At 53.3% G+C, this 12,395-nt stretch overlaps 1 protein-coding gene across 1 annotated transcript in view; it reads left to right on the top strand.

The window, feature by feature from the left end:
* Nucleotides 1-12,395, top strand: part of TG (thyroglobulin) — a 254,316-nt gene that overhangs the window by 1,186 nt on the left and 240,735 nt on the right. The window contains exons 2-7 of the mRNA XM_086695581.1: nt 290-398; nt 1,626-1,723; nt 2,819-3,022; nt 3,748-3,907; nt 11,676-11,782; nt 12,251-12,394. Coding sequence (XP_086551707.1) covers nt 290-398; nt 1,626-1,723; nt 2,819-3,022; nt 3,748-3,907; nt 11,676-11,782; nt 12,251-12,394 — 822 coding nt within the window. The remainder of the gene's footprint in view (nt 1-289; nt 399-1,625; nt 1,724-2,818; nt 3,023-3,747; nt 3,908-11,675; nt 11,783-12,250; nt 12,395) is intronic.

The raw sequence follows: 12,395 nt of genomic DNA, 5'->3' as shown, positions 1-12,395 counted from the left end.
GACTTTGAACCCTTCTCTTTGCAGCTGTGTGACCTCGAGCAGGTGGCTTTCACAGTGTTAGTGCCACGTGGGGAAGATGCAGGTATCACCTCCCAGGAGAGGTTGAGGGTTAAATGAGCTAAAGTCCTACTTGGAAACGTGTGAATCGCGAACTTGGAAACAACATTGCGAGTCAGAACGTAATTGGTGCTGATGACGCCAGGAGAGCACCTGTGCTGCAGGGACCCCCATCTTTGCTACTGGAATCCCATCCACACCCCTCCTTGATGAGCTGCTTCCCTTTTCCCAGAATACCAGGTGGACGCCCAGCCTCTACGTCCCTGCGAGCTGCAGAGGGAGAGGGCGTTTCTGGAGCGAGCAGACTATGTTCCTCAGTGCGCAGAAGACGGCAGCTACCAGTAAGGCTGCCCCAGCCCTGTGCACTCCTGGGGCCCCCAAGAGACCTTAAGGCCCCGCACTGAGCCCTCACCAGCCCCCCTCCCCCCCCAGAAACGTGACAGGTGGCTACTGTCAGGTGGGTGGGGCCCGCCTCTAGGTTCAGTTCCCCCAGGCTAATGGACTGGATAATATGACCCAGAGCGCCCCGGTCCCTGTTTCATCCCAGCCAGGGCCAAGAACTTCTCTTCTTTTCCTGCCCAAACTTTCAGCCCATTTCCTTTTTTTTTTTAATGTTTTGAAATGTTTATTTATTTTTGAGAGAGAGGGGAGGTAGGGGCAGAGAGAGAGGGAGACGCCGAATCTGAAGCAGGCTCCAGGCTCTGAGCTGTCCGCACAGAGCCTGATGCGGGGCTTGAACCCACAAGCTCAGAGATCATGACCTGAGCTGAAGTCAGATGCTCAACCGGCTGAGCCACGCAGGTGCCCCAGCCCATTTGCTGTAATGAAAGGTTGGGGGGGGTGGGCGGAGTGATTTCTGCTTTGGCGCCTCTTTCCCGCATGTGCTCTTGAGAAGTCAGAGCTGGAGCCAGGGCTCCTCTCTGGAAGGGGATTTGGGCTGCCCTAATGTGAACTCGCATCCAGGACCCTGTCCCTGTAGAGTGGAGAGGTAATCTGCGGGAGGGTGGGGGATACCCTGCAGGGGCAGGGGCTAGTGACAGGTAGGGGCAGAGGTAGTGGATGGGAAGGGAAGGCCCCAATGAGGATGTGGGACCTGGGTGGAGCAGAATGCACGGGGATCCTTCATGCGGGCTTGGATGTTCACTTTCCCTGCTATTCTGGTCACACCGGACTCGGGGAGTCTGTGGACTGTGCTCTGGGAACCGCCCCCCCCCCCCAGGAAGCATCCCCACCTCCCTTCATTTCCTGTGCGTTCTCAGCACTCTTCCCCCCTCGCAAGAGCACAGAGACGCTGTGCTCTGCTCCCTGCTTGGGCCTCTGGGAAGGGTGGAGGGGCACAGGAGGTGCGGGAAGGCTCACCTTTGCCAGCCCTGTTTATGTCGCCGTAACGTCGTGACCGGAGCCGAAGCGGGACCCTTGACCGACTGAGCTAGGCCAGGTGCCCCAGTTTCTCCCTAATTTAATTGAATTAAAACTTGACAGAAGGGAAAGGGAGAAGGAAGGGAAGCCGGGTTGTGGCTTTGGGGCCCAGTAACTCTGTCTGCGTGTGGTGTCTCTCTTGCCTGCAGGACAGTCCAGTGCGAGGATGACGGTGGCTCCTGCTGGTGCGTGGGCGCCGAGGGCAAGGAGGTGCCTGGAAGCAGGCAGCCCGGGCGGCCGGTGGCCTGTAAGTGCGTGAGGGGCCGTCCGAGGGAACGGGGGTCTCCCTCTGGCTGCTGGATGTTCCTCTTCCAGTTAGGCTGGGGGTCCCGCACCCGAGGCCCTACTTCCTGAAGGGCTGCAGTGAGAATCCAGTGGGACAGTCGGTCAGCTACTGAGCTCAGGGGACACTGGGGGCCCCTGGAAGCGGGATTAAGCCGTATACACCTGGTGTTTCTCACATCAGGTGCGTCTCAAACTTGAGACTTCGGTGAACTCTTCACTGTTAAAATAATCATTATCGCGAATAGTGGAAGACACGCAGCCCTCCCCGCCCCCGCCCCCGCCCCCATAAAGCATGTCACGGCTAGGCCTAAAACAAAGTTCGCTTCAAGCTGGTCATCTTAAAATGTGTGATTGAGCCCCGAACCAAAGGTCTCCTTTAAGGAGGAAAGCTCCGTTTTGGGTGCTGGTTGTTTGCTGCCAGGCTTGCGGGCTTGGGGGTTGGGCGGGGGGGGGGGGGGGGGGGGGGGCGGGGGGGGCAGGCTGGCTCCCCAGCGCTGTCGGGCGCAATGACCCTGGCCGGGTCCCCTACCCTCGCTGAGCTGGGGTTCCTCGTCTGTGACAGGAACGTAGGCTCCACCTCACCGGATTTAAAGCATGTGTAAAACACTGGGCACACAGTAGGGATTCAGCGGGGGTGGTGATGGTCAAGGTCACTAATCCACATGCACACGGACACCGAGGAAGGCAGTTGTGTCTCAACCCTGGAGGCGAGAAGGGAGGCCGGGGGTGCTGCAGGGACTCCCAGGCCCACACAGCGAAGGAGTGGGCAGGGCCGTGGGATGCCAGCAGCCAGCCCACAGTGCATTCGCCCCTCCCCTCTGCAGCGCGCGGGCTGTGGGGTGTCTGCTTGACTGACAGGGCACCGTGGAGCCCCCCACCCCCTCACTTGGCCCACAGGCTGCTGGGAGAAATCCTGGGATAAAGTTGCACAGTCGGAGCGCTGGGCCTGAGCCAGCTGCCTTCTCTGAGGATCCCTGGGTTGTTGTGGGTGGGACGGTTGCGTCCCCGTGTCCGGGGAGGGGGCCCGAAGCTCTGACCCTGCTCTGTGCACCCTCAGGTCTGTCTTTCTGCCAGCTGCAGAGGCAGCAGATCCTGCTGAGAGGCTATGTTAACAGCACGGCCACATCCTACCTCCCTCAGTGTCAGGATTCGGGGGAGTACGCGCCCGTGCAGTGTGACCCGTGGCGGGGACAGTGCTGGTGCGTGGATGCGGAAGGGATGGAGGTGTACGGGACCCGCCAGCCGGGGAGGCCCACGCGATGTAAGTGCCAGGGGCCCCAGCGTTGCACACGTGCCCAGGGCGTCCAGCTTTCCGCACGTAACCGTGACTGTGCCGGGCCTCCCGGCCAAAAGGCAGAGGACCTGGGCCTCAGTACAGACAATGGGAGCATCTTAGGAAGGCTGTGCCCTGCTCATATTTCCACGTGGTGGATCGATGTCACGCGTGTGGTGTGAATGTGCGCGTCCGGACTGCAGAAGTGAATGTGCCTCCTTGTCCCTAAGAATGCATTTATTTATTTATTTATTAAAAATGTTTTTATTTTATTTTTGAGTGAGAGAGAGAGAGAGAGAGACAGAGTGTGAGTGGGGGAGGGGCAGAGAGAGGGAGACACCGAATCCGAAGCAGGCTCCGGACTCTGAGCTGTCAGCACAGAGCCCGACGTGGGGCTCGAACCCATGAACGCAAGATCATGACCTGAGCCGAAGTTGGATGCCCAACCGACTGAGTCACCCGGACGCCCCTATTTATTTATTTTTTAATATCTATTTTTGGGAAAGACAGGGACAGGGTAGCACGAGAGGGGGAGGGGCAGAGAGAGCGGGAGACACCGAATCCGAAGCAGGCTCCGGGCTCCGAGCCGTCAGCACAGAGCCCAATGTAGGGCTCGAACCATGACCTGAGTCGAAATCGGACGCTTAACCGACTGAGCCACCCAGGCGCCCCTCATACCTAAGAATTTAAAATTTTTCCTCTGAAATGTGTAGGTCCCAGGAGCTGCGAGATAAGAAACCGCCGTCTCCTCCACGGGGTGGGAGACAGGTCACCCCCTCAGTGCTCTCCGGATGGGCACTTCCTGCCGGTCCAATGCAAGTTTGTCAACACCACAGACATGATGATTTTCGACCTGGTTCATAGCTACAACAGGTAAGGGGAGCCGGCCTCTGGCGGGGAGGCCCACCCCCGGGCCATCTCTTCCTGTCCCTGCCAAAGCTCATGTGCGTGCGGGCTGTCACATGCACAGGCTGCTGGGGACCTCTGAAAGACGACAGTATTTTTAAGGAGGCAAGTGGGCAACAGCCGTTCAGATTAAAAACACGTGGATGCTCCCGCCCAGGCAGCCCAGGGAAATAAAAAGACCCCAGGGTGAAGACATATGTACCGGGATGTCTTCTGTCTTGTTTTTCACTGTAGCGGAAAACTGGGGACAAAGTGACCGAGAAACCCAGGGTGGAGGGCTGCATAGATGTGCACCCCCCAGAAACATGTGCGCAGCCATTACACAGAACGCACTGGAACTATACCAGTTGACTTGGACGGGATGCTGCCGCACGTATTATGATAATATGGTAAAAGGTACTAGGCGCTTGTGTGATTTTTCTTTTAGAAAACAAGTAAGCAAACATCCTTTTATGTGCCTTTATGATGACCCAACGGCCCTAGTGTCTGTCCAGGACTGGCTGAGCACAGAGGGCAGTATGAATCCACACTCGCTGGGTGGTTACCACGGCCATCGGCTGGGTCAGGTTGCTGCGGAGAAGCAGGAGGAGGGAGAAGGGAATTGGCAGAAAAGGAAAAAAAAAAGATATCACCATGGCAAGCATGGGTGTGACCGTATTTATACAGTTTTGTAAATGGTGTGCATATAGGCACCTGTTAAATAAGTTTAAATTTTTTTCACGTTTATTTTTGAGAGAGAGAGAGAGAAAAAGAGACCGAGTATGAGTGGGGGAGGGGCAGAGAGAGAGGGAGACACAGAATCTGAAGCAGGATCCAGGCTCCGAGTTGTCAGCACCGAGCCGGCTACGGGGCTCGAACCGCGAGATCGTGACCTGAGCCGAAGTCGGACGCTCAACCGAGGGAGCCACCCAGGCGCCCTGACCTATAGATAAGTTTAAGGATTTAAATAACAAACGTAAAAAGGGAGATACAGGATAGATCTTGGCCCAAATAATCGGATAGTTTCTCGGTGTTCAAGATGGCTGCTTTATCACTGTGCGAGGACGGCACAGACCTGCACACATGATTGAAACATCCTAAATAAAAGCAGTAAGCATATTAGGCTGTGAAAACGGATGGGAATTCTCCGAGAGAACCTGAGCCGCGATGTGGCTGGCTTCCAAAACAGCCTGTTTCTTTCCTTCTGCAAGAGAGAGGATCCCCAGGGGCTGTGCTGGGAGGGGTCACAGGCTAGGGGCCTGTGCACAGGGACTGTCCATAGAGAAGTCTTATTTGAACTGCATGTTATTTTAAAAACTGGAAAATTTCAAGTTAACTCTATGAAATTTCTGCTTGTGGAGGTAAAAATAGTTGAACGTCAGCAATTTTGTATGTTTCACCTAATACGTAAAATCTGAATTCCTGAATCCTCCCATGGCACCAAGAAGCTGGCCTTGAACTGTTCTTTTTGGACTGATTACACACGGTCCAATGCTCTGGGTCCCTCCAGGTGTCCTGTTCCCTGCTTTCGTCTGCATCACCTGCCTGGGCCCATAGCATTTGCCTTTGTGACCCCCATTCTAACTCTGCCACTGCTTGGCAAAGTGACCTGATCATTTACCCTCTCTGCATCTCTGTGCCTCAGTGTCCCCACCTGAAATAAGGAGACAGCACCTGCTCCCTAGGTCGTGGTGAGGATCTGATGGGGCCTCGTCTTTGAAACCACTGAGACAATTGTGAATTATAATGCAATGATCATGATTACTCATGTAGCACCCAGCTTTAGCAAACGTGGGTTAGGGTGCGTTTCCTCCCAGGCTTAGAGAATGGTCTTCCCGTGTGCACATAAGAATTTCCAAACAGCCTGATTTACTGATACTCATGGATGCAAACCAGTGTGTGCTCAGTTCAAGTTCAACTGAGTGCTTACTGTATACAGGCAATTGGACAATCTTTTGCCTACTTTAATATTTACAAAAAATAATTGGACAGTTACATTCTCTAGCATACGGATGAGGAATCTGAAACACAGAGGCTAAGGAGCTCCCCCTGGGAAGCATAATTAGTGGGTTCTAGAGCTGTTTGGCTCTGTTCACTCTCCCACACAACCTTGATTCAACTCTCTTTCCCTGCACAGTAGGCCCGCAGTCTGTGCTTATAATCAGCCTGTGTGCCAGCTTGAGGCACGGTTCATAGCTCCTTCCACAAGAGGGCAGTCGAGTTAAATACAAAAATTCAAGACTAAGCATCCATTGTTTCAGACAGACAAACAAAAAAAACTTACTCCTGAAATGGGATCCTTTCCTTTATGTAAGCAAGTATGTCTCTGGGGGAATTCCGACTTAGGAAGGTCATGGGAAGGGTTGGGTGGTCGGTTACTGGAAGCCCAGCCAATTTCAGGGATTTCTCGGTAAGCTGACCTGGGCATGGCCAGGCCCAGCCGCTCTACGGCGCATGATGGTAGGAGCCACAGAGGCCGTGTAGAGAGTCTAGACTTAGTACCTAAGGCTGCTGATAAAATAAAGGACGGCCAGTTCTCTTTGAATTTCAGATAAGCAAGGAGTAATTTTTCTAGTATTAGTATGTCCCCAACATTGCATCAAGAATTTTGAGCCTGGGGACGGAGATTGGGTATATCTTGAGTTTAGGATAGAATGGACTGGCTGGGGAAGAGCAAAGTGGGTGCCGGTGGGGGGAGCTCTGTGAGCCCGGAGGCTCCTGCACTGGTCCAGGTGAGAGACGACGTAGGCGTGGATTAGAACACGTGATGGGGGGGGGGGGGACTGTGGGGGAGACAGGGCGGCGGGAGAAGCCTACACAGGATAGAATCCACAGCACTCATTGAAGGTGGAGGGTGAGAGGGAGGAAGAATCAAACCAAAGTCTGGCTTCTAGACGGATGGTGCAGGATGAGTTTGGAAAAGGAAAGTCACAAGTGGGATCGTGGAATATTGAGTCTGAGAGGGTTTCTTCGGGAAATTCCAGCGGAGATGTGACACGAGGTGGTTGGCTTACTGGCATGGGACCTGGAGGGGAGGCTGGAAGCCTGGGGGGTGGGGGGCTCATCTGCCAACCTGCTGTGGGTTCTTAGACGTGCTGGGTGACGACCTGTGCTTGAACGTGGCTGCAGTGTCTGTGCATTTGAGGAGGTCCTTTGCCTCCGGAAGGCCACGGCTCACTACACCTATTCGGCTGGTGACTTAGAAAAACCATGTGTGGTGGTGAGTAAGCTTTGGTAGGTCTCCCGACTCTTCCCTGCCTTTCGTGTTGCCCTCGTCCAACCACTAACTAGGGAAACGCTTTGTACGTAAAGGTCTTAAAAGCCGATGCCATTGCCAAGGCCTTAGTGGTCTGAGCTAAAATTCAGTTAATTTGTTTTTGTTCTTAGTCCCCGTCTTTAGTGACTAAGCAAACTCAAATTTTCTTAGCAACCAGTCTTACCAAGGATGTAACCCCCGCTAGTCAGATAACCCAGGGAGAAGGATCAGATACATCTTAATGCGTCGCCAAGGGTCACCGTTACCGGAATATGTGGAGAAGTCCTTGTAGACTGACCATCGGAGACAGCCGTGCTGGGTCAGAGCTCCTACTTCAAGGGGCACTCTTGGCTGTCAAGGAGACAGCCAAACTAATTGCTAATTTGTTAAGGGATGGCTAGGTTTCTGGAGGGCCCGTCTGGGGGTGGCATGGAGAATCTGACTGAGCCATGGTATCAGCTACCTGAGCCCAGGGCACGGGGGCCGCTCTGTATGCGACCAGGACCAGACGCCTGCCAGGGCCTGACGTTTCGTGTTCCACTGAACCATAGCCGTGATTTCTCCAACGCTGGGCTGGCCACCATGTGAGGGCACCAGGCCTACCATCCTGTCCCCGCCCCCCCCCCCCCCCCCCCACGCTACAATTTTCTCCCTTGAACACTTTCTTACGATCATTCTGAGCTGTTCCTTTTTATTCAACAAAAAGGGCACATCCTTTTTCACTAGGTGAAATATGTCCTTTTTGGTTTTCAAGCTCTGTGTTGATTTTCGCTTCCTCTTTTCTTCTGACACGCCCAGAACGGGAGAGAAAAGGAAGAGAGAGGAAATTGTAGGGAAGGCAAAATCAGAGTAGAACGTACGAAGGAGCCAAGGCAAAGGTTGCACATACGGTTCATTCTATAAAGTATTCTTATCACAGGTATGAGCGGCTGCTTACTTATGTCTGGGAGCCTTAGAACCAGAGCAAGAGAAAACAGTCTAAGTTATTTGGTTTCTGCCAGATAAAAGGAAACCTGTTTTTCAGAAGAACACAATCTGTTCTTCTATTCAAGATGGGCAAAGCTTTTTCGGATCCTCATAAAAGGGGGTGATGCCGTGTGCCGTAGGGTCCTCCGTGACTTGACCGGACAGAGACAGACAGGACAGTCAGTTTCCTTAGCCCCGTGCCCAGAAGGGGAGTGGGCAGGGCACGTTCAGGAATGGTGTGTCCATGACAGAGATGCTTGGGTTCCGACATTCTCCTCCAGATCTGTGGCCCCCCGCTGCCCCGGTGACTACCAGCCTCTCAGCTAATCCTTCCGCCCACACTGTCCTCTGCCCCCACTTTGGAGTTGGAGACGGGCTAAAGATCCTTGTAGACGTGTTCTCCATTCTCTCCTTGTCAATTCATCGTTCTTAGCTTTGCAATCCCACTCAAGGCTCACATCCTCTGGAGCCTTCTTTGGCCTTACAGCAGGTTCCAAACCTAGCTGGCCCATGTGTGAGGATGGGACCTTTCTCCCTTTCCCGTGGACCTCGGGTTCAGTGTTAATGGCTGGACTTCTGCTGGGGTGGCAGAGAAGGGTTGGGAATCCAATGAGCAGGAGGTGGGAAGCACGGCCAAGGCCCTCCCGTCCTGGCTGCCCAGAAAGCACCAGTGACGATAGCGGAAGCAGCTACAAAGCCACCCTCTACGCCGTCACCTGCTACCCTGGGGGAAGAGTCCAAAATTCACGGCGGTGGTACCGTTTCAGAGATCAGCCACAAAAATCAGATTGTATCAAATCTGACTTTGGGAACTAAGGAGATCGAGGAAGATTCAGAGCTTGAACTTCCCATTGGGTGTGGGGCGGGGTCCCCTGAGGACCAGGCTCCGTTTCAGAGGCAGCCCCCCTTCCCGCCAGCTGCGGACGTCCACCCCCGGGTCTGGGCTGGGTGATCTTAAACCAGTCTGTTCACCACTCCGAGGGCCAGCGTTCTCGTTTGCAAAGTGCAGCTTTCTAAGTGTTGTCGTGAGGACTGAGAAGGAGTGAAGAGGGTGCTTGGTGCAGTGTTGGGTCATCCAGTACGTTCCCCCCCGTTATTATTTTCATTCGTAGTGGTTAACGGCAGTGACCACATGTGGCTAGGCCAAGGCCGGAGCTCTGGACTCTTTTCAGTGCACGCAGAATTGGCAAGGAGGGGTTACAGGCGATGGTGCAGGGGGGTTTCCTGGGAGGACGCCCTCCAGCTAAAGCCACAGTGATCTCCAGTATGCAAGAAGCTGGGACAGCGACCGTGAGGTCCATGCAAAAAGCACATGGAGGTCCAGGAAGTGGGTAGCTTCTAAGGCCGGAAACCGAGGGAGGAGGACTCTGCCCCCAAAGTAGTGGGATGAAGAAGGCTCAGAATTCCTTCTGCTGGCACCGGCCCCGGGACATGACGCTGAAGAGGGCCTTTGGGGTGAATTGGCAGAACGCGGGACTAGAGTGACTGGAACCTCCCGTGTCCCCTGTTGTTACGGGTTCAGAACCCGGGGCCAGCCAGGTGGCCCATTCCTGTGTTCTCCAGCGCGTGTGTGTTCCACATCTATTAGCTATTGGGAAAGGGCACACAGGGGAGAGTGTCCGAACACAAGAAGAGTCGTGTGCCTCTGAGAATGTGCGACGGGAACCAGGTGTAGCCAACACCCAGTGAAGAACACCACTGGCAGACAGAGGCATCACGTGGGGCGTAAGACCTGGGTTTGCAGTCTGTCTCCCACCGCTATTTCAAGATGGTGGCCAGCATACTTTACTTTCTTAACCTCTAAAATGGGTACCAAAAAAGTCCACCTGCCTTTTAGGAGTGTTAAGTGGGTTAAACAAGTCAATATGTAGTAAACATTTGGCAGGTTGTCTTTTACAAGATAGTGTGCAACGAATGGAAGTGATTATTATACTACTGTCACCTCTCTTAGAATTGAATTACCCCAGGGACACCTGGGTGGCTCAGTGGGTTAAGCATCCGACTTCGGCTCAGGTCATGATCTCGCGGTTGGTGGGTTCGAGCCCTGCGTCGGGCTCTGTGCTGCCAGCTCAGAGCCTGGACATTGCTTTGGATTATGTCTCTCCCTCGCTCTCTGCCCTTCCCCTGCTCACACTCCGTCTCTCTCTCTCTCTCAAAAATAAATAAATGTCAAAAAAGAGAGAGAATGAATTATCTCAGGTTTCGATTCATTTTTTGTTTTTATTATATACCTCTAATCCGTGACGACTGGGTGAAGGGAGGTTTTAGTTTCTGTTACGCAGAATTCACTTACTACAACACCCCTTTTTATTTAGCTTATAGATACACAATGATCAAAGGCACGGAGAAAACAATCCATAACCTCACAGTGCTCTTGTAAGCTTGTTGCCTATTCATTGCCATGCAAATTAGCTAGGACCTTCTACGCCCCCCGTTCAGGCTCTGAGTGATTCCTGGGTTGCCTGTTGCCTTCCAATGCTGCTTCATTTCCGTTGAGGTCGTTGTGGTGTATGTACAGGCCATTTTGCAAGCTGCCGTCTTCGCGGAGTGTTACGCGTGCGTCCATTTAGGAAATTTACTATAATTTGCTTCTTCATTTTCCTATCGTCGGACACTGAGCTTGTTTTCAGTATTTTGCTGGAACGGATCACACAGCAATGGATCTGTTTGTGCAGAGAGCTGCCGCTTTCGCGAACTCATTGTTTGGGGATGTATTTCCAGACATAGGTAGGTGTGCCAACCCCCCAGGGCACGGAAACGAATCTCTCAATGTCGCCTAACAACGAAAAGCGCCTCTCCGGTTGCTTAATCACTGCACACGGGAAGAACTCTTTAATAAAGTTTCATGTCACCTCAGTTTCATCTTCCAGGATGGGGAACCCAGCGAATTAGCTCCTTATGAAACCTGCCAGGTCAGACGTGGCTTGGGCACACTCTCCCCGCACGTATGGAGAGGCACGCATAGCCCTTGTAGTGGCGTCATATTGGTTCTGTGTTGTTTTTCTCAACTATGGAGCGGGAAATGTCCTTAAGAATTTCCTAGGGTGGAATCTGGCTTCTTTTCAAGCTCTGGAAAAGTCATAAAGGGCCCTGAAGTTGTTTGATCTCCCCCGATGAGATCATCCACAATGTACCATATGTTTGTAAAGCCAACTTGGCTTTTGGTCCCTCGAGTTACAGTCTAGTAAAGTTACGCTCCGGTCATGCGCCGTTCATTACCTGTTTTCTGCCTGACCCCGTGAGACACACGCGTGGGTGTGTTGGTGAAATGCCACATGTGAGGGAAATGACTAGTGAGCAGGTAACAGCTGAGCACAGCTTTGTTTTTCATCTGTCCAGCCGAGCTCGGGCCAGGTGAAAACCCGGTTGAGAAAAGAAACACATTTCCTGCAAGAAACAGAGAGCAAATGGCATGAGATAAAAAAGCAGACATTCCTTCTCCCCAGATGAGATGAGGCCACGTTTATTTATTTCTGTGAGCGGCGCTCGTGAGGATTTGATGAAGCAGGGAGCAGACATCTCCTTCTCTCCTAGGTTTCCAGATGCATTCGTGACCTTCAGTGCCTTCCGGAACAAGTTCCCTGAAGTGTCTGGGTATTGTCACTGTGCTGACAGTCAAGGGCGGGAACTGGCTGAGACAGGTAAGCGCACCTCAGGCAAACTGAGGGGGGTGGGTGAGAGGCACCTCCCAAACCCGAAAGCCTGAATATCGTTACCTGCCAAGCAGAAAGAGCAGCGTCTGGCTGCTCCCCGGCTAAGCCGCACAGTTTGCAAATGCTCATCTCTGGTGCCTTGGACACAGCTGCTGGCCCATGTGGAGCCTCTGTGCGCACTGGAAAGAGGCGCCCCACTCTGGGCAGATGCAGCTCCCAACCTGGAGAGTGGAGGACAGAATGGCTTTCCTCTTCGCAGTGCTCCTTTGTGCCGTGAACAACCTGCACAACCGTACAGGGCAGCCTTGACTTTGGACACTATTAAAACCTTGATCAGGCCCGATGCCTACGATGCCCAGGAAGGCTCTGGGCCTCCTGAGGTCTGTTTGAACAGCAGAGTCAGGACTTGCCTTTCGGAACGAACCCGTCCCTTGAAACGCTTCTGCCTTTGCTCAGGTCTGGAGCTGTTGCTTGACGAAATTTATGACACCATCTTTGCTGGCCTGGACCTCGCTTCCACCTTCACTGAAACCACCCTGTACCGGATATTGCAGAGACGGTTCCTAGCGGTTCAGCTCCTCATCTCTGGCCGGTTCCGATG

Source organism: Puma concolor, chromosome F2 (assembly GCF_028749965.1).
Source record: "Puma concolor isolate L17-30 chromosome F2, mPumCon1.1.hap2, whole genome shotgun sequence".
In the NCBI taxonomy this organism is placed as follows: Eukaryota; Metazoa; Chordata; class Mammalia; order Carnivora; family Felidae; genus Puma; species Puma concolor.
The sequence above is the reverse complement of the archived record's forward strand: the minus strand, read 5'-3'. Positions and strand labels throughout refer to the sequence as shown.